The 21,581-nt window shown below is 21.4% G+C and overlaps 3 protein-coding genes across 6 annotated transcripts in view; 2 read left to right on the top strand and 1 right to left on the bottom strand.

Annotated features, from left to right (window-relative positions):
* Window positions 1-19,022, top strand: LOC122503936 (probable ATP-dependent RNA helicase DDX23). 2 transcript variants are annotated; one of them, XM_043614711.1, is made up of 10 exons: window positions 1-231; window positions 428-658; window positions 1,443-2,269; window positions 5,553-5,975; window positions 8,554-8,680; window positions 8,807-9,046; window positions 9,189-9,449; window positions 10,627-10,801; window positions 13,474-13,742; window positions 18,974-19,022. In XM_043614711.1, the coding sequence occupies exons 2-9, from the start codon at window positions 512-514 to the stop codon at window positions 13,695-13,697; spliced, it is 2,424 nt and encodes an 807-aa protein (XP_043470646.1). In that variant the 5' UTR covers window positions 1-231; window positions 428-511; the 3' UTR covers window positions 13,698-13,742; window positions 18,974-19,022. The 2 variants fall into 2 exon arrangements, with proteins under 2 accessions (XP_043470646.1, XP_043470647.1); XM_043614712.1 differs by having other exon boundaries at window positions 1-198.
* LOC122503938 (prostatic acid phosphatase-like) overlaps window positions 14,984-21,581 on the bottom strand; it is an 8,947-nt gene continuing 2,349 nt past the window's right edge. For both annotated transcript variants that reach the window (XM_043614716.1, XM_043614714.1), the window contains exons 3-7: window positions 20,828-20,926; window positions 20,129-20,365; window positions 19,056-19,241; window positions 15,604-15,939; window positions 14,984-15,310 (exon numbers count right to left, since the gene is read on the bottom strand). In XM_043614716.1, coding sequence (XP_043470651.1) covers window positions 15,125-15,310; window positions 15,604-15,939; window positions 19,056-19,241; window positions 20,129-20,365; window positions 20,828-20,926 — 1,044 coding nt within the window. In that variant the 3' untranslated portion in view covers window positions 14,984-15,124. The remainder of the gene's footprint in view (window positions 15,311-15,603; window positions 15,940-19,055; window positions 19,242-20,128; window positions 20,366-20,827; window positions 20,927-21,581) is intronic.
* Window positions 19,350-21,581, top strand: part of LOC122503939 — a 16,872-nt gene continuing 14,640 nt past the window's right edge. For both annotated transcript variants that reach the window (XM_043614717.1, XM_043614718.1), the window contains exon 1: window positions 19,350-19,524. The gene's annotated coding sequence lies outside the window, so the exon portion shown is untranslated. The remainder of the gene's footprint in view (window positions 19,525-21,581) is intronic.

Below are 21,581 nucleotides of genomic sequence, written 5' to 3' on the forward strand. Positions count from 1 at the left end.
ATGGCGACGTTTTGTGATTTAAGTTTCGGGAGTTTCGACATTAATTATGAAGATTAGAAACAAAATGTCATATTAAACAAGTGTTAAGAGTGTTTTTTTTAAGTTTCCAGATAAAACCTACTTAATATTATACGTGTATTTTTTTTTTTTTTCATTTCGCGCTTTTTTCTGCGCAAACTTATATTTTGACATTTTGAGGTTGGAATTCATATCGGCGCTAAAATATTCGCAGTAAATTTATTTTTTATACTTAAAAATAAAATAAATAAAATTCATCACTTCGAGTGTAAATTTCTATAAATTCTAAAGTTTTTCTTTGTGTGAATAATTTAATTTTTTTTCGGAAATTTGTTTGTTTATGACGAACATAACCTCATTTTTCCAAACGTCGTGAGTTGAATTGTATGTTTTTTTTCTGTTTTTATAGTTTAATAAGTGAATAATACGAACTGTCTGTGAAATTTTAACGATAATTAACGTTTACCACGATTATAATAAATAAATTTAGAAAATGAATCACGACAAAAAAGGCGGAAGAAGAAGTAGATCGCGAGAAAGGGATCGCGATCGTGAGAGAGATCGTGAAAGAGAAAGAGGACGAGATCGAGATCGAAGGGACAGAAAAAGATCAAGAAGTCGTTCAAAGGATCGAAAAAAGGTAAAAAAAAAATTATTATTCAATTAAGAAACATAAATAATAAGTAACATTTTCCTGACTTTCATATTAAAAATAATATTCACTTTTCTTATTCTGCTAAAATAAGTTCAATTCTAAATTTTTATTAAATTCAATTATTTTCCAAACTTTTAGTTAGAATTGTTTAAAAATTCGATTATATTTAAATTCTTATTAGAAATTTCTACAAGAATTCAATTATTTAAATACAAAAATAAACAATTTATTAACAATTAATTCGAAAAATAATGTTTTAATTGAGTCATTTCTTTTGAAAATTTTTCTTGTAAATTGTATTTCAAATAATAATTGAATTCTTTTGAAAATTTTATTATTTACAAATTGAATTTTATTAATTTTTTCTTTTTTTAATAATTAAATTCCTTCGAGAAATTTTTATTAAAATAGTAGATAAATTTTGAAAATATTTGAATTTCAGCGAAGAATTTTATTATTTGTGAAAATAATTGAATTCTTGCGAAAAATTTTTTAACAAATTTTTGAAAATAATTGAATTCTTGCGAAAATTTATCCAACAAATTTTTGAAATTAATTGAATTGTGTCAAAGAATTTTATAAAAATTTGTTAAGAATAATTTTCTTATTTTAATTATTAGCAGATTTTAAAGGTAGTGCAAATTTTCAAAAGAAAAAAAATTTACAATCTTTTAGTTTTTAAGTTTTTTTTAAATTACCTAAAAAGTTTGAATAACTTTTACTTTTATTTTTAATAGAATAATAAATTTTTTTCTCTCTTTTCCCTTAGGACAGAAAACGTTCGCGATCAAAGGAACGTGAAAGATCGCGTGATCGTGACAGATCACGAGAACGTGATCGTTCACGTGAGCGCAACAAGGATTCAAAGGACAAATCAAAAGACGATAAAAAACGTAAATCAAGTCCAATATTTATTCTCGACAATGACGGGAAAAAGGATGGAAAAAAAGATGACGATGAAGCAACAAATAAAGACGAGACAAAAGATGGAACAAAAAAAGAACCCTTAAGCCTCGAGGAATTATTATCAAAAAAGAAAGCCGAAGAGGAGGCGCGTGCAAAGCCAAAATTTCTCTCCAAAGAAGAGAGAATGGCATTGGCATTGAAGAAGCGTCAGGAGCAAGTTGACGCGATAAAGAAGAAAAATGACGAGGAGAGGAAAATTGTCAATCAAAGTGGTTCGAGTTCAACGAGTAATAAGGATAAGGAACGCGATTGGGAGAATAGTGGCGGCGGTGGTGGTGGTGGTGGTGATCGTGAGAGACGTCGGGAAAGTCAGAAGGCAAGGGAAGAGGATGTTAAGGATAAGGACAAGGAGCGTGAAGTTGAAGCGATAAAGGAACGTTATCTTGGTCTTATTAAGAAGAAACGACGAGTTAGACGATTGAATGATAGGAAATTTGTATTCGATTGGGATACGTCGGAGGATACTTCGGTGGATTATAATAATATTTACAAGGAACGTCATCAGGTGCAATTTTTTGGACGTGGCAATCTTGCTGGTATTGATATCAAGGCGCAGAAGCGAGATCAGAGTAAATTTTATGGAGAATTACTTGAGAAACGACGAACCGAAGCTGAGAAGGAGCAGGAAAAGTATGAAAATACAAAAATAGATCGCTGAATAGAAAAGAAAATTTTTTTGTCAGTGAAATTAAGAAAATTTAGACTTTCTTTTAGACTTATTTTCAAAAATTAGCGAATTTTTCGACTTTTATTTATTTATTCATTTATTGAAAACAAGTCCATAGGGCTTAAAATCCTTCAAGGAAGAAATTACATATAGAGTAACAATTGTAGAAATCAATTATTATTATTATTATTGTCTAGAATTTTTAACTAAAATTCTTCTCTAAGTCGATTATTTTTAATCATTTTTGATAAAGTTCTTCTTTGAGAATTTTTAAATTCATTTGTTTACAATTCAATTTTACCAAGAATTTCGATTATTCGGAAATTCTTCAATTAAATTTATATTAGAAAATAAAAACTTGAATTAATTTCAAAACAAAAATTCAATTAAACTTTATTCAAAAAAAATTAATTCTACAGAATTGTTGGTTAAAAGTATTTAAAAATTTTTAATTTCCAAACATTTCAATTTAAAACCTTTTCAAAATTGAAATTTTAACATGAATTTTATTAAAATTTTTAAAAATAATTCAATTTTGAAAAAGAATTTTATTATTTATAAAGATAATTAAAATTTTAAAGAGAATTTCAAAGAAGAATTTTATTATTTTTAAAGGTAATTTAAATTTTAATATGAATTTTATTAAAATTTTTAAAAATAATTGAATTTTGAAGTAAAATTTCATTATAATTTTTAAACAAAAATTGAAATTGTGCTTAAAATTTTTGAAAATTGAAATTTTTCATGAATTTTATTAAAACTTTGCCAAGAATTGTATTAAAGTTTTTTAAAGAAAATAATTGAATTTCGAAGAAGAATTTTTTTATTTATAAAGATAATTAAAATTTTGACTAGAATTTTATTATAATTTTTAAATAGTAATTAAAATTGTAATAATCAAAAAAAATTAATACCACAGAATTGTTGGTTAAAAGTATAAAATTTTCAAATTTCCAAAGATTTTAATTTAAAACCTTTTCAAAATTGAATTTTTGCCAAGAATTTTAATAGAATTTTTGAAAATAATTAGCATTTTAAACAACAATTTTATTAAAATTTTTAAAAATAATTGAAATTTTAACAAGAATTGTATCAAATTTTTTGAAAATAATTGAAATTTTAACAAGAATTTTATTAAAATTTTTAAAAATAATTGAATTTTGAAAAAGATGTTTATTAATTATAAAGATAATTTAAATTTCAAAGAGAATTTTTAAACAATTTTTAACATTAATTGAATTTCTGCGAAGAATTTTATCAAAATTTTTGAAAATAATTGAATTTCAAAGAAGAATTTTATTATTTATAAAGATAATTTAAATTTTGACGAAAATTTTATTATAATTTTTAAAAAATAATTGAAATTGTGCTAAAAATTTTATTAAAATTTTTGAAAATTGAAATTTTTCATGAATTTTATTAAAATTTTTGAAAATAATTATTGAAATTTTGACGAGAATTTTTAGTATAATTTTTAAAAAATAATTGAAGTTATGCTAAGAATTTTATTAAAATTTTTGAAAATAATTGAAATTTTGCCAAGAATTTTATTAAATTATTTTAAAAAGTAATTGAATTTCGAAGAAGAATTTTATTATTAATAAAGACAATTGAAATTTTGACGAAAATTTTTAAAAATAACTGAAATTGTGCTAAAAACTTTATTAAAATGTTTGAAAATTGAAATCTTGACATGAATTTTATTAAACTTTTTGAAAATAATTGAAATTTTGAAGAATAATTTTATTATTTATAAATATAATTGAAATTAAGACGAGTTTAAAAAAATCTTTTGAACATAATTCATATTTTGCCGAAAATCTTTTTACTTTTTAAATAATTGAATTTCTGCAATCATTTGTAAATTTTCTAAAATTCAATTTTTTTAGTGTCTCTAAATAAAATTTTTCTATAAATTAATTTTTTTAAATATTTAATTAAGTATATAATATTAAAAAAATTCAACTAATTTCAAAAGAATTGTAATTATTACAATTTTTCAAAAAAAAATTAGTTCTGCTGAATTATAATTTAAAAATTGTTAAAAATTCAGATTTTTAAATATTTTAATTTATAACATTTTCGAAATTCAATTATTTCTAAAAATTGCAATTATTTGTAGCTTCCCCGAAATTCAATTAATTTTTTTAGAGTTTTTAACTAAAATTCTTCTTGAAATAAACTATTTTCAATAATATTCCTCAAAATCAATTATTTATAATAATTAAATAAAATAATAATTGAATACTTATGTATTAAAAATTCAACTATAATTTCAGAATTATTTGAATTAAATTTTTCAAACAAATTAATTCTACAGAATTATTAGTTAAATGTTCGGAAGATTTAGATTTTCAAAGATTTTAATTTGCAAGCTTTTAAAAATTCAATTATTTCAAAAAATTCATGCTTTGTTTTTAATATTCAATTATTATTATTCGAAATTTTAACTAAAATTCATTTTGAAATAAATTTTTATTAGAAAATTCTACGAGAATTCAATTATTTAAATACAAATAAAATGCAAATAAATAATTTATTGAATAATTGAATGTTTCTTCAATATTTAATTCTCTTAAAAAAATCTATCAACAAATTTTTAAATAATTGAATTTTTTGACGAATTTTAATAAAATTTTTAACAATAATTACATTTTTCGAGGATTTGGATTTAAATTCATAATATTGTATTAAAAATAATTGAAATTCTGCTATGAGTTTTATTATTTTATGAAATTAATTGAGTTATTGCGAAGAAATTTAAAAAAAAATTCTAAATAATTGAATTCTTGTGAAATTTGTATTGTTTATGAAAATAGTTAAATGTTTACATTGAATTTTATTAACATTTTTTTTTTTCTGAATAATTGAATTCTTTTGGAATAATTTATTAAAATCGTAGATATTGAATTGAGGGAAATTTCTGAAAATAATGAATATTTTGGCAAGAATTTTATTGATATTTTTGGAAAATAATTGAATTTCGGAGAAGAATTTTATTATTTATAAAGATAATTGAAATTTTGATTAGAATTTTTTTTAATTTTTGATCAATAATTGTATTTTTGCGAAGAATTTTATTATTTTTGAAAATAATTGAATTTCGGCATTCATTTGTAACTTGTCAAAAAATTTTCAAATTATATCGTACAATTTACTAACTTTTCGTGAATCAACCTTTTTTTTTAATCAAATTACAAACTAAATCATTAAACTAAATTGTCATTAATTTCTGTTTTCATTTAGGATGCGTTTAAAGAAAGTGAAACGAAAAGAGGAGAAGCAAAAATGGGACGATCGTCATTGGTCAGAGAAGGGAATAACCGAAATGACAGAACGAGATTGGCGTATATTCCGCGAGGATTACAATATCACGATAAAGGGAGGTAAAATTCCTGATCCAATACGTTCGTGGAAGGAGTCCGGCTTTCCCAAGGAGATATTGGATATTATCGATAAAGTTGGCTACAAGGATTTAACGCCAATTCAACGGCAAGCGATACCAATTGGTCTGCAGAATCGCGACATTATTGGTGTCGCCGAGACTGGTTCGGGTAAAACGCTCGCTTTTCTCATTCCCCTGCTGTTGTGGATCACCAGTTTGCCGAAAATTGAACGACTCGAGGAGGCCGATCAGGGACCGTATTCCATTATTCTCGCTCCAACTCGGTATGTATTTTATATTTTCTCCATCTTAACGTATTTTTATATCTTTGCAAAAATTCAATTATTTTCAAAAAAATTTCACGAAAGAATTCAATTATTTTAAATCCTTTACAATAATTCAATTACTATTATCATAAATAATAAAATTCTTCTCAGGAATTCAATTATTTTTGAAAATTTTAATAAAATTCTTAGCAACTATTCAATTATTTTCATAAATAATAAAATTCATCGCAGGATTTCAATTATTTGTAAATCAATTTTTCAGGAATTGCTAAAAAAAATGTAATTTTTCTTAAAAATTTAATTTCAATTCCTTGAATAAAACAATTATTTAAAAAAATTTTTTTTAAATTCCTTGAAAGAATTCAATTATTTACAAAAATATTAAACTTTTTCATAGCAATTCAATTATTTTCAAATATTTTAATAAAATTCTTGGCAAAATTTCAATTATTTTCAAAAATTTTATTTAAATTCTTGGCAAAATTTCAATTATTTTCAAAAATTTTAATAAGATTCTCATCAAAATTTCAATTATCTTTATAAATAATAAAATTCTACTTCGAAATTCAATTATTTTTGAATACTTAAATAATATTCTTGGCAAAATTTCAATTATTTTCAAAAATTTTAATAAAATTCTTCGCAGAAATTCAATTCTTTTAAAACATTTTAATAAAATTTCTGGCCAAATTTTAATTATTTTTAAAAACTTGTCTTAATTCAATAATTTTCAATATCTACTATTTTAATAATTTTTTTTCTCAGGAATTCAATTATTTTTGAAAATTATAATAAAATTCTAGTCAAAATTTCATTTATCTTTATAAATAATAAAATTCTTCTTCGAAATTCAATTATTTTTTTTAAATACTTTAAAAAAATTCTTGTCAAAATTTCAATTATTTTCAAAAATTTTAATAAAATTCATGAAAAATTTCAATTTTCAAAAATTTTAATAAAATTTTTAGCACAATTTCAATTATTTTTTAAAAATTATAATAAAATTTTCGTCAAAATTTCAATTATCTTTATAAATAATAAAATTCTTCTTCGAAATTCAATTATTTTTTTTAAATACTTTAAAAAAATTCTTGTCAAAATTTCAATTATTTTTTAAAAATCATAATAAAATTCTAGTCAAAATTTCAATTATCTTTATAAATAATAAAATTTTTCTTCGAAATTTAATTATTATTAAAAGTTTTAACAAAACTCTTGGCAAAATTTCAATTATTTTCAAAAATTTTAATAAAATTCTTGTCAGAAATTCAATTATGTTAAGAAATTAAAAAAAATTCTCTTAAAAATTTCAATTACATTTATTAATAATAAAATTCACGGCATGATTCCAATTATTTTTAATATTAATATTACAGGAATTGTTTACAAATGTAATTATTCTTAAAAATTTAATTTCAATTCCTCGAAAAAATCAATTATTTAAAAAAATATTTTTTTAAAATTCTTTGGAAGAATTCAATTATTTACAAAAATATTAGAATTTTTCACAGGAATTCAATTATTTTAAATACAATTTTCATTCAATTTTTTTTTTAAATAATTCATTTATTCTTTTAGATTTTAATAAAATTCTTCACAAGAATTCAATTATTTACATAAATAATTCTTCGAATGAATTCAATTATTGAAGATAAAGAACAAAATTATTATAGAAAATTGAATTATTTTTAGGCATTTTAATAAAATTCTTTGCAAAATTCAATTATTTTCATACCTAACAATATTCATCACAAGAATGCAATTATTTTTTAATGTTAATACAGTTTTTCTTGGAAATACAATATTTTAAAATTTTTTTAAAAAATGTCACACAGACATTCAATTAATCTCAAAAATTTTAGTAGAATTATTTGTAAAATTTAATTATTTTTAAAAACTTTTTCCAATTTCAATGATTTTCAATATCTACTATTTTCATCAAATTTGCAAACAGAATTCAAATTATTAAAAAACTCGTTGTAAAAATCTTCGTAAGAATTCAATTCTTTTCATGAATAAAAAAAATTTCTCAGGAATTTCATTATTTAATTTAGAATTTAAATAAAATTATTCGAAATAAATGAATTATTTTTAAAAATTTTCTAAAATTCTTCACAAGAATTAAATTATTTTTATAAATATTTACATTCTTTGATGAATAATATGGAATTTGTTGAAGGAATTGAAGGAAGAAAGAAGTAAATATTTTTTTATGAAAATTAGGAAAAATTGAGGAAAATAAAAAATATGTAATGGAATTCTTGTCAGTTTTGTGAAGTGTTTAAAACGAGTTTTTTTGATAGTCAAGTTTAATTTTTCAATAGCTACTTTTTTACTATTTTTTAGTTTGAAAGCTACTTTTTAAAAAATTAATTATCGAGTGTGAAGTCTGTGCTTTCATAAACCGTAACATTGGGGGGAAACTTTTCAAATATCTATTTAATTTCTAGAACCGCGAAAAATTAATTTTTTTCTCTTTATTAATTTCTTTGCACTGGATAGAAAAGGAATATTAATTTTTTTGTTTGTTTCGAGTTTAATTGATGTTTTTTAACAGATGAAATATTTATTTCAGTGAATTGGCGCAACAAATTGAGGAGGAAACGAATAAATTTGGTCAACCATTGGGTATAAGAACTGTGGTCGTCGTCGGTGGTCTTTCGAGAGAGGAACAAGGTTTTAGGCTACGAATGGGTTGCGAGGTGACGTTTAACTAATAATAAAATAATTAAACTAATAAGAGATAAGAAAATAATAATAACAACAAAAACAAAAGGTGGTGTTTATTTTAAATAGTATAATTAACTTTAACCTATTTTGTATTTTAGATCGTTATCGCAACTCCGGGTCGATTAATCGACGTATTGGAAAATCGTTATTTGGTATTGACGCAATGCACGTACGTTGTACTCGACGAGGCTGATCGTATGATTGACATGGGTTTTGAGCCAGATGTGCAAAAAATTCTCGGCTACATGCCCGTGACGAATTTGAAACCAGATAATGAGGACGCGGAAAATGAGGAGAAACTGCTTGCAAATTATAATACAAAGAAGAAATTCCGACAGGTTTGTGACAACATTGTTTCTTTTTCTTCAACTATTTTCAACTGTTTTTTTATTATTAATTGTTTTCCCCTTAAATTATTTTTAAAAAAATCATTGTGATCAATTATTAATTGAATTTTTCTTGGGGAAAACTTTTCTTTAGACGGTGATGTTTACGGCGACGATGCCAGCGGCTGTTGAAAGATTGGCGAGAACTTATTTACGACGTCCGGCTGTTGTTTACATTGGAAGTATCGGTAAACCAACGGAGAGAACGGAACAAATTGTCCATATTATGGGCGAATCTGATAAAAGAAAGAAACTTATGGAAATTCTCAGTCGTGGCATTGAACCGCCTGTTATTATTTTTGTCAATCAAAAGAAAGGCGCCGATGTTCTTGCCCGTGGACTCGAGAAACTTGGGGTAAGAGTTGTTTTTTTATCTATTAATTTCCAAAATTTAGTTTATTTTTAATTATTTACTTAAATACAATAAATTAGAGTAAAACATAATTTTTATTTATTATTTATGTCTATTTATTTCTATTTATGTCTATTTATTTCTATTTATTTCTATTTATGTCTATTTATTACTTCCTCATAGAGGAAGTATTGTAATACCGAAATTTTTCGAGTTCGATTTTTTGACATATCTTTATGTTATTTGACCTCAGGAGTTCAAAAATGACATTTTTAAAAAATGTCATTCCGTATGTGTGTGTGTGTGTGTGTGTGTGTAAACATCACATTTTCATAAATATCTCGAAATCATGAAGAGCTATTGGACTGAATTTTTTTTTAAATTGTAGATCTCACCTGCGGACATAAAGCGAGAGTACTTTCTGATATATTAATAAAGTTTAACTAAATTTTTTTTGGATTTTTAATTTTGCAAAAAAAACGTTTCTTGCCCATAACTTTAAAAAAATGTTAGGACACCTATAAATGTTTTTCCATAATTTTGTAGAGTTTTTTTAGACGCATCTTTTGAGCCCTAATTGAACATTTTTCGTCCATATTAACCGGAGATATTAAACTTTTAAAAATTCAAAATTTTGGAAAATAAGACTTTTTTGAAAATTTTGTTGAAAAATGTAGAAGTAATCTTAAAATTATCGTTACCGACTTGTAGAGCTTCAAAAAACGCTTCGATTGACCTATTTTTGAACCTAATTCGATAATAAATTTCGAAATTATTGGTATTTTAAAAACCAAAAATTGTGGAAAATGACATTTTCTCAACTTTTTTGTTTAAAAATTTTTGTTTAACTATTAAATTATTGTAATTATCTTGTAGGGTATTTAAAAATAAATTGATTGACCCAAAATTCAATCACTTTTACCATATTTATAAAAAGTTATTCATATATTTCTATTATTTTTATCTCCATGAGGAAGTAAAGTGTTCATGAAATGAGCACCAAAATTATAAAAAAAAATTATACAACTTGGCAGCGGTTTTTCTATTTGTTTCTATTCATCTCTATTAATTTCTATTTAGAAAAAATGTTTCGCTAAATAATGTTCTATTTAGAAAGAAAAATTATTATTTGAAAGAAATTCTGAAAGAATAAAAAGTGATGAAAATTTTTTATTTTTAGTACAATGCTTGTACTCTTCACGGTGGTAAGGGACAAGAGCAAAGAGAATACGCTTTGGCGTCGCTAAAAGGCGGAAGTAAAGACATTTTGGTCGCCACTGACGTTGCCGGAAGAGGTATCGATATTAAAGATGTCTCAATGGTCATCAATTACGATATGGCGAAAACTATCGAAGGTAAAAATTGTCCATTTATTAAGGGAAGGAAAGTGGAAAAATTGATAAAAATTTTATTCTATTTTCCTGACTTTTTCCTAATTTTCAACAAAAATATTTACTTTTTTCTTATCCTGATAATAAAAATTCATTTCCTGCAACGAATTTTATTATTCGTGAAAGAATTTAAATATTTATAAAAATAATCCAATTCTTGCGAAGAATTTTTATAAAAATTTTTAAATAATTGGTTTTTTTCGACTAATTTCATGCAAATTCTAATTTAAATAATTGAATTCCTGAGAAATTTTTATTATTCATGAAATAAATTGAATTCTTACGAAGATTTTTAGCAAAAAAATTTTTAAATAATTGAATTCTGTTTGCAAATTTGATGAAAATAGTAGATATTGAAAATCATTGAAATTGGAAAAAGTTTTTAAAAATAATTAAATTTTACAAAGAATTCTATTAAAATTTTTGAGAATAATTAAATGTCTGTATGGCATTTTATTAAATTTTTTTGAGAATAACTGAATTCCTAAAAAGCATTTTATTATTTATGAAAATAATTTAATTCTCCCGAACGATTTTGTTAGAATTTATTAAAAATAATTGAATTTCCAAGACAAAATTTATTACATTTAAACAAAAATTGAATTCTTGTGATGAATATTTGTTATCTATGGAAATAATTAAATTTTGCAAAGAATTTTATTAAAATGACTCAAAATAATTGAATTTTCGGAAATAATTTTGTAATTTATGTAAATAATTGAATTCTTGTGAAGAATTCTAATATTTTTGTAAATAATTGAATTCTTCCAAAGAATTTTTTAAAAAATCATTTTTTTTAAATAATTGATTTTTTCGAGGAATTGAAATTAAATTTTTCAGAATAATTACATTTTTAAACAATTCCTGTAAAATTATATTGAAATGTTTAAAAAAATTTGAATTTCTGCGAAGAATTTTATTAAAATTTGTGGAAATAATTAAATTTTTACCAAGAATTTTATTCACATTTTTAAAAATAATTGAATTTTGAAGAAGAATTTTATTATTTGTACAGATAATTGAAATTTTTACAAGAATTTTATTAAAAATTTTTTAAATAATTAAAATTTTGCCAAGAATTTTATTAAAGTTTTTGAAAATAGTTGAAATTTTGCTAAGAATTTTATTAAAATATTTGAAAAAAATTTAATTCCTTTAAAAAATTCCAAATTTTTTAAATAATTGAATTCTTCTAAAGAATTTAAAAAAAAAACATTTTTTGAAATAACTGATTTTTTCGAGGAATTAAAGTTAAATATTTAAGAATAATTACATTTTTTGAACAATTCCTGTAAAATTATATTGAACTGTTTTAATAGATTTTAATTTCTGAAGAATTCTATTAAAATTTTTGAAGATAATTGAATTTTTACCAAGAATTTTATTAAAATTTTTGAAAATAATTAAATTTTATAGAAGAATTTTTTTATTAAAAAATATAATTGAATTTTTTAAGAGAATTTTATTAAATGTCTCAAAAAAATTGAATTTCTGTCAAGAATTTTATTAAAATTTTTCAAAATAATTGAATTTCGAAACATTTGATTATTTATAAAAACAATTGAAAGTTTGAAGAGAATTAAAAAAAATTTTTTACCATAATTGAATTTTTGCGAAGAATTTTATTAAAATTTTTTGAATTATTGAAATTTTGACAAGTATTTTATTATAGTTTTTGAAAATAATTAAAATTTTGTCAAAGAATTTCATTTAAATATTTGAAAAAATTGAATTTCTGTGAAAAATTCTAATATTTTTGTAAATAATAATTGAATTCTAACAAAGAATTTTAAAAAAAATATTTTTTCAAATAACTGATTTTTTCGAGGAATTGAATTTAAATTTTTAAGAATAATTACATTTTTTTTAACAATTCCTGTAAAATTCTATTAAAAATAATTGAAAGCCTGCGATGAATTTTATTAAAATTTTTAAAAATAATTGAATTCCTGAGAAGAATTTTATTATTTATGAATATAATTGAATTATTGCCAAAAAATTCTATTAAAATGTTTAAAAAGAATTGAATTTCTGTGAAAAATTTTGTTATTTTTGAAAATAATTGAATTCTTGTTAATAATTTTATCAAAAATTTTTTTCAAAAGTTGACATTACATTAAAAATGTTAATATTAGTGAAAGTAATTGAATTACTGTGAAGAATTATATAAAATATTTTTTAAATAATAAATTTTTTCGAAATTTTTTTGAAACTGTTATTCTAAATTAATTGAATTTCTGTGGAAATTTTATTGTTTATGAAAATAATTGAATTTTGGATGAATTGTATCAATTTTTTTTTTAAATAATTGAATTCTTTTGCGAAATTTTATGAAAATATTAGATATTGAAAATAATTGAATTTCGAATATTTTTTGAAAATAATTGAATCGTTTTAAAGAATTTTATTATAATTTTTGAGAATATAGTTTTTTTTATCTCTAGTATTAGTGAATTTAAAGTAGTGGAAATTCTCAAAAAAACAAACAGAAATTTTAAGAAAAATTATTAAAAAATTTGAAAATAATTGTTTTTTAAATTAAAATTTATGATAAATACTGAAAGTACGAAAAATAAAATAATTCTTTTTTCTATTTTTGATTTGATAAATGATAATTTTTGAAAAATTCTTTATAGATTACACGCATCGTATTGGAAGAACTGGTCGCGCTGGAAAAGCGGGTTTGGCGATTTCGTTTTGCACAAAAGACGACAGTCATTTGTTTTACGATCTCAAGCAAACGATTATTGCAAGTCCAATATCAACGTGCCCGCCGGAACTTCTCAATCATCCGGAAGCTCAACACAAGCCAGGAACTGTTGTCACGAAAAAACGACGAGAGGAAAAAATATTCGCCTAAAACAATATACATTTCACTATTTGTATTGTACATACAAAATTACATGTGAGTAAAAAGTAATTCATATTCTCGAAAATAAATTCTTTATTAACAACAATAGGAACAATAACAACAACAAAATAACGAAATTAATGACAAATCATAATTACAATTAGAATTTACAATTTATTTTCAATTAATCGATTGAAAATTAAATAAGAAGAAATTTTCACAAAAGAAAAATCTCTTCACAATAGTTTTAATCAATTTTCAAACAAGATGATAATAATTTACTGATTTTATTTGTTGATTTTTCTTATCATTTTTGCGTGATTTTTATCAATTCTGCCTAATTTTTTTATTATCGAAATTATTATTATTTGCGTAAAGTTTATAAATTAGATCAATCAATCAATATTGATTATGATTTTATTTTTTATTTAATTTTAATTCACTTGTTAAGAATAATCGATTAATTTGTTGAGACAAATTTATTCTATTTTCATTTAATTAACTAAGTCGTTAAGAAGACAATAAATTAACAGTTGAAGTTTTTTATTTGACTATTTTATAGACTATTTTTTATTGATCACAGAAAATTTTTTCGCTTTTTTTATACAGTTTCTCTTTTTTCGTTCTAAGATTTTTATTAATTCTTTATTTTCGCAATTTTATACGTTTATTTACATTTTTTCCAGGAATTTAAAACAATAAATTATTTTTTACAGTTTGGAATTATTAATTTATACCTAGATTAGAAATTTAATAATTTAATTAGAAATTTTTGAATTTAATGTTTTAAATTTGAAATTACAAAATAAAAAATTTTAACTTTAAATTACAAAATTTTCAATTTAAACTTTTAAGTTCAGAAAAAAATGTTAATTATAGACTTTTAAATTTAAAGTTTGAAAGTAAAATTTTTATTTTAAAATTTTAAATTCGAATTTTAATATTTAAACTTTTAATTTATAAAATTTTGCTATTTTAAGTCTTTTTTTAATATAAAGTTTTAAATACAAATTTTATTTGAATTTTTTAATTTAAAACTTTGAAAATATAGAATTTTGCTGTTTTTTGTCTTAAATTTAAAATTTAAATTTGGAATTTTTCTAATTTAAACTTCAAAATAACGAAATTTTAAATAAAACTAATTACCTAAATTTTTTGTACTCTTTAGACGAAAATAATTACTTTAAATTCAGAAATTTATTAAATTTATCATTGAAATTATTTGAATGTAAAGTAATTTTTTTCTTTTAAATCGGTATTTTTAATTAATTAATTAGTTAACATTAATTAATTGATTAATTAATTATTTAATTGGTTAATTAATTAATTAATCAATTGGTTAAAATTAATAATTAATTGACTAATTAATTAATATTAAGAGATGTAAAGTTCTAATAATTGTTTCTAATTTTTTTTCCCTCCGTGGGGAAGAATTTTCAAGGTAATGGAATTTTTCCCGGTACCCAATTTGGATCCTTTAATTGACACAGTTCCGACCATTCGCTCGTGGTCATGAGCATTGGTTTCATCAATGACTCAAATTGCTCTAAAGGACAGGCGCGAGAGCATCCGGGTATCGTCAAGGGTCGCGGCGGTTTTGTTGTTGAATCTTTAAGGAATACCTGCAAATTAATTGAATATTTTTTATTTTTTTTTTCATTAAATAAATATAAATTATTTATTTCGTTATTTGTTAATTTAATTATTTATTTGCTTAGTTATCTGTTTATTTATTTGATTATTCATTTATTAACTTATTTGTTTAAATAATATATAAGTAAATAAATAAGAACAAACAAAAACAATAACAATAAATAAAAAAATAGTTAATATATAAATATAATTACTAATTTTTTTGTTTTATTTTTTGTTTATCTATTTATTTGTTTATTTATTTATTAACTGAAAAATTCACCTGAACATTCCAACCGTTACTGTCCTCGTGTAATTCAATCATAACCATATTACTGTAGCCGGGAATTTCCCTCTGCCAAAGATTCAGTCCCGCCAATATTGCAACAATTGTCGAATCATGACCAACGTACATAAACATTTTTCTCTCCTTTGGCATTAATTTACCCTCCGTTTTTTCCTTCATTGCTCGCGCTATTTTCGATACTAACGGGCCGCTCTTCATTTGTCTCAACGTTTCATTATAAACATTCAACGACAAACTTAATTTACTCAATTCTGTTAATTTATCAGGAAAGAATTCTTTTGTCCATTCCGGCAATTTCAGTCCCATATTTTCCTGTGAAAACGAAAATGTTCTTATTATTAATTATCAGCTATTTATACCAATTACTAATTTATTTATAAATAAATAAATAATTTACTTATAAAAAGGAGAAGAAATAAAATAATGATACAAATTCATTATTTTATTTTGTTTGTTTTTTGTTTGTTGAGTAATGAGAAGGCCTAGATTATTTTATTATTTTTTTAAAATTTTATTTAATTATTAATTTAGTTGAAAATAATTCTTTTTTTCTAAACAATTACTTTATAAATTATTTATTAAGTCATTAAGTTCTTTATAAATAATTGGTTAATAATTCATTTATAAAGTAATCAATTTTGTTTGTTAATAACCAGTTAATAATTTATTTATTTATTAATTGAGCAATAAATTATTGATTGTTAATAACCAGTTACAGGGTTGCCACGCAACCTGGAAAACCTGGACATGTCAGGGAATCTTATAAACCTTAAAAAAACCTGAAAAAGCCAGGGAATTTTGATCGAAATCCTGGAAAATTGTTATTTTCTAAAGTTTATTCTTGAAATCTAATTTTACATAAATATTTCAAAATTAATTAAATTTTAAAAAAGTTGCGTTTACAATTTTCATAAGTACAGATGAATTTCAAAAGATTTTAATTTGAAATTTTGTAAAATTTCAATTTTCAATGAATTTAACTAGAAATCGTCTTAAAGAACGTAAATTTTTGAGAAATTTTAATTATTCCAATTCTTCTGAAATTAGTTAAATTTTTTAATAAATATTCTTCATTGATTATTAAAAATAATGGATTTATAGAAGAATTTTAATTAAAAAAAACTAAAAGAAATTGAATTTTGAAGCAATTACAAATGATTGCATAAATTCAATTATTTTTCAAATTAGTAAAATTCTTCTTAGAAATTCAATTATTTCCAATAACAATTTTAATAGAATTCATGACAAAATTCCAATTATTTTCAAAAACTTTCCTCAATTCAATGATTTCTAATAAATCTACTACTTTAATAAAAATTTTCAAAATAATTCAAATATTTAAAAAAAATGTTTAAATTCTACGCAAACATTTCATTATTTTCATAATTAATAAAAACTCATCTCAGACTTTGAATTATTTTTAATACAATTTTAATTAAATTCCTCGAAAAATGAAATTATTCTTAAAAATTTTATTAAAATTCATCAAAGAAATTTAATTATTTAAAAAGACATTTTAATAAAATTCGTCTCAATAAGAATTCAATTATTTTCAAAAGTAATATAATTCTTCGCAGAAATTTAATTGTGTTCAACAATTTACAAAAATTCTCGTCAAAATTTCAATAATCTTTATAAATTTTTCTCCAAAATTCAAATATTTTCAAAAACTTTAATAAAATTCTTGGCAAAATTTCAATTATTTTCAAAAACTCTTATAAAAAAAAAGTTTCAAAAACTCTTTTCTCTTTAGAGAAATTCAATTATTTTTAATAAAATTTGAATCAAATTTCCGAAAAATAAACTTATTCTTAAAAATTTTATTAAAATTTGTCAAGAGAATTCAATTATTTAAAAATTTATTGATAATAGTCTTTATAAAAATTCAATTTTAAGAAACATTCAATTATTTAATAAAATATTTATTTTTGTATTTAAATAATTGAATTCTCGTGGATTTGTCTAGTAAATATTGATTTAAAAATGAATTTCAGTTAAAATTTTAGATTATAATTGAATTTTAAAAGCATTAGAGCGTAAATTTTTAGAAATAATTGAATTTCGAAAATGTTTCAGATTAAAATCTTTTAGAAAATTTGAAGTTTTCATACTTTTAATTAACAATTCTGTAGAATTTATTTTTTAAAAAAGTTTAATTAAATTTTTCATTAATTTTTAAAGTTTTTATTTTCTAATATACATTTAATTGAAGAATTTTAGAATAATCAAAATTACGTAAAAATTAATATTGAAAATAATTGAATATTTACGAAAAATTTTATCATTTTTGAAAATAATTGAATTATTTCGAAGAATTTTATTCAAATTTTTTTGAGAATAATTGAATTATTTCGAAGAATTTTATTCAAATTTTTTTGAGAATAATTGAATTCCTGCGAATAATTTTATTATCTATAAAAATAATCAAATTCTTGTGACAAGATTTTTAAGGAAATTTATAGAATTAATTTTTCTCAAAAAGTTTAATGGAATTTTTTTGTTAATTATTTAAAGTTTTTAATGTCTAATTTATCTAATTGAAGAATGTCAGAATAATCGAAAGTTCAGGTAAAATTAAATTGTAAACAATTGGATTTAAAAATTCTCAAAGAAGAACTTTTTCAAAAATTATTAAAAAAAATTGTTTTAAAAAAGAATTTTAGTTTAAAATTCTAGAAATGAAGAATTGAATTGAAATGAAAATAATTTTGAAGAAATTACTGTAACAATATTTTTATAATATAAAATAATGATAGTATCAGGTTTTAATTATTATAAAATATGAAGAAAGCGATCGATATCTTCTTGTTTTATAATAATATTCTTATATGTAATTGAATTTAAAATTTTTGAAAATTTTAATTTTTGTAAAAAAATAATAATGATTAAATATTTATTTAATTTTAAAAACGAAGTTATTGATGTTTTTGAGAAATTTTACAATTAAAGAAATTCGTAAATAAATGTAATAGAACAGGAAAAAAGTCATTTTGTCTGGAAATCAGGGAGTTTGGTAAAATTAAGAATAAAATTAAAAATTAAATTAAAATTAAAATTTTGTAAAATATAAATGTAGTTTTAAAAACCTGCAAAATTTACGTTTTTTAAGCTGGAAAACCTGGAAAAGTCAGGGAATTTGAAATGAGGAAAAGCGTGGCAACCCTGAGTTAATAATTTATTTATTAATTAAGCAATAAATTTTGTTTGTTAATAATTAGTTATTAATTATTTATTAAGTAAACTCGCAATTATTAATAAACTATTATTATCAATTACGATTCTTAATTAGAATGTAAGAAAAAAAAATGGTTTGTAAAAAAAGTTCATTTAGATTTTTCTTTTCTAGGAATTTATAATAATCTTTACGGAAAGAAGGAGAGAGAGAGAGAGAGAGAGAAAAAAACGTGAATTATAATGTTAATACGAACCTCGGCCTCCAATGTTCCGTAGAGGGAAAAAATATCATCGCCATTGGAAATTTTCATTCCTGAATGTTTGCTTAATTCTTGAAAGAGTTGGGAATTTTTCGATTCAATTTCTTTGATTTCTTTGGAATTTGAAATGATACTGTGAAGACGAGGATAATCCGGACAACTTGACCAGATTAAGAGGAGCTGAAAAATTTGAAAACTTTATTTATTTTGACAAAATTGTCAGAATTTTTTTTTGCTAATTTTTATGCATCATCATCATCGACATCATCATCATCATAAAAAAAAACAAAAACGTTCAGAAAGCAAAGTTTAAAAATATTTTGACGACTTTCGAAGAATAAAGAAAAGGAAAAATGAAAATTCTTGAATTTTAATTGTCTGAAGAGTGTAAAGATATGATTTTTGATTATAAATAGGAAACAAGGAGAGAAAGGGAGAAAATTGTTTGCTTCAAAGAAAAGAGGTAAGTTTTTAAAGTTCGAAATATAATTTTATATTTTAAAGAAATTAAGGTTTTTATTTTTAAAAATTATTTTGGAATATAATCGAATGGAAGAATTGTAACTAAAAGTTTGGAAAATAATTGAATTTTGGCAAAAATTTGAAATTGAAAAATGCAATAATTTGCAGTATTTCTATTTCTCAATTAAAATTTTTAAACAAAATTCAGTTTTTTTTTGGAAATGGAAAAAATTTTTATGAATAATATTTTTTGACAAAATTTTATGTTTCTTTTGAAAAAAAAAAATTTCCTTAATTTCTATTTGTTAATTTCGATTTTTAACAAAATTATAATTATTTTTTTTTGAAACAAAAATTAATGAAATTGAAAAAAAATGAAAAAAATAATAGTTAATAAAAAAGAATGAAACTGTATTTGAAGATTGAAAAAAAATCAGAAATATTGTCTAATTTCCCTTTCTTCGAGGTAAAAGGGAGTAGATAAAAAGGAGAATAAGGAGAATAATCTAAAGGAAAATACATATATAGAAAATAGAGAATAAATATTGAGTGCTTTTTCTTTTGCGCTGTGTGATTAGATTATTAATTAATTAATAAATGAATACCGTGTCGTTGTCCGTTTGATAATGCAAGGCCACTGGTTGCCATGGAAAACCAGTTTTGAAAGTTTGCTTTTCGTCTGGTTTCCAAAGACCCGCGGCTTCTAATAATGCTGACATTTTGGCGCGATCCGGCGCTGTACTTTGTAACCAAAATATATCGGGACTGTATTTTGATTGCAAAAATTTCCCATAACGCTCGCGTAGATAAACTCCCTGATTGTACTGATTCAATCGTCCTTTCTGTTGAAAAAATTTCAGAATTTTTTATTTTTTAACAATTTTTTTTTTATTTTTATGTTTATTTTTTCTTCTTTTCTTTTATTTTCTTTCCTCTATTTCTTCTTATTTCTTTTATTTTTAGTTTCTTTTTATTTTCTTTTTTTCAGTTTTTTTTTATTACATTTTCTTCCTTACAAATTTTTCCATTTTTTTTATTTTTAGTTTCACTTTATTTTCTTTTTTTCAATTTCTTTTTCTTTTATATTTTTTTCCTTACAAATTTTTCAATTTTTTAAATTTTTAGTTTTTATTTTATTTTTTCAATTTTTTTTAATTTTTAGTTTCTTCATTTTTTCTTTTCAAGAATGAAATAATCTAAACAAAAATAATGAAAATTAAAAAATAAGAAGAATAAAAAAATTAAATTTAATTATTTATTTAATAAATAATAAATAATTTAATTAATTATTTATTAACACTTACGTTAGTTAATTGTCCCCATCCGTAAGGTTCAAAAGAATCGTTAATATAAGGATCGTTGGGATAAGTGTCTTGAGGTGTTCGATCTCCATGTCGAAGAACCTGTGTAGAAAATTATAAATAATTAAAAAAAACATCAATTTTTGAAAGATTTCGGATTCAAAAATTAAAAAAAAATAAAACTCCTTGAAAGAATTCAATTATTTTCATAAATAATAAACTTTTTACCGCAAAAATTCAATTATTTTCACAAAAAATTATTATTCTTCGAAGGAAATTAATTATTCAGAAATTTTTTATAAAATTCTTGCCAAGAATTCAATATTATTTTCCTCAATAATAAATTTCTTCTTCATCGATTTCAATTCTTTTTGGAAATTTATATAAAATCTCTTTAAAAAAATTCCATTACACATTAAAAAATTATGATAAAAATTTTTGATAAAAATTTTTTTTTTACAATTTAATTATTTTCAATATCTAAACTTTTAATTAAATTTCTTGAAAGAATTCAATTATTTTTTTAATTTTCATATAAATTCGTCGCAAGAATTGAAATATTTTCATAAGTTATAACATTCTTCGGAGGAATTCAATTATTTTCAATTATTTCAATGAATTCAATTAATTTTCGTACCATTTTATTCAAATTTCTTGGAAAAATTTTATTTTCTTGCAAGCAATTAAATTATTTTTAAAAGTTTTAATAAAAAATTAAAGTTATCATTTTTTTTTAATAAAAGAGTCATTTTTTGAA

This window comes from Leptopilina heterotoma, unplaced genomic scaffold (genome assembly GCF_015476425.1).
Source record: "Leptopilina heterotoma isolate Lh14 unplaced genomic scaffold, ASM1547642v1 Lhet_275, whole genome shotgun sequence".
NCBI lineage: Eukaryota > Metazoa > Arthropoda > Insecta > Hymenoptera > Figitidae > Leptopilina > Leptopilina heterotoma.

Excerpts from the sequence above, each read along its gene's own strand:
- LOC122503936 (XM_043614711.1), top strand. The coding sequence starts at position 512 with ATGAATCACGACAAAAAAGGCGGAAGAAGAAGTAGATCGCGAGAAAGG. Across the intron at positions 5,976-8,553 it reads ATTATTCTCGCTCCAACTCG|TGAATTGGCGCAACAAATTG; the intron begins GTATGTATTTTA and ends TATTTATTTCAG. Across the intron at positions 9,047-9,188 it reads CAAAGAAGAAATTCCGACAG|ACGGTGATGTTTACGGCGAC; the intron begins GTTTGTGACAAC and ends ACTTTTCTTTAG.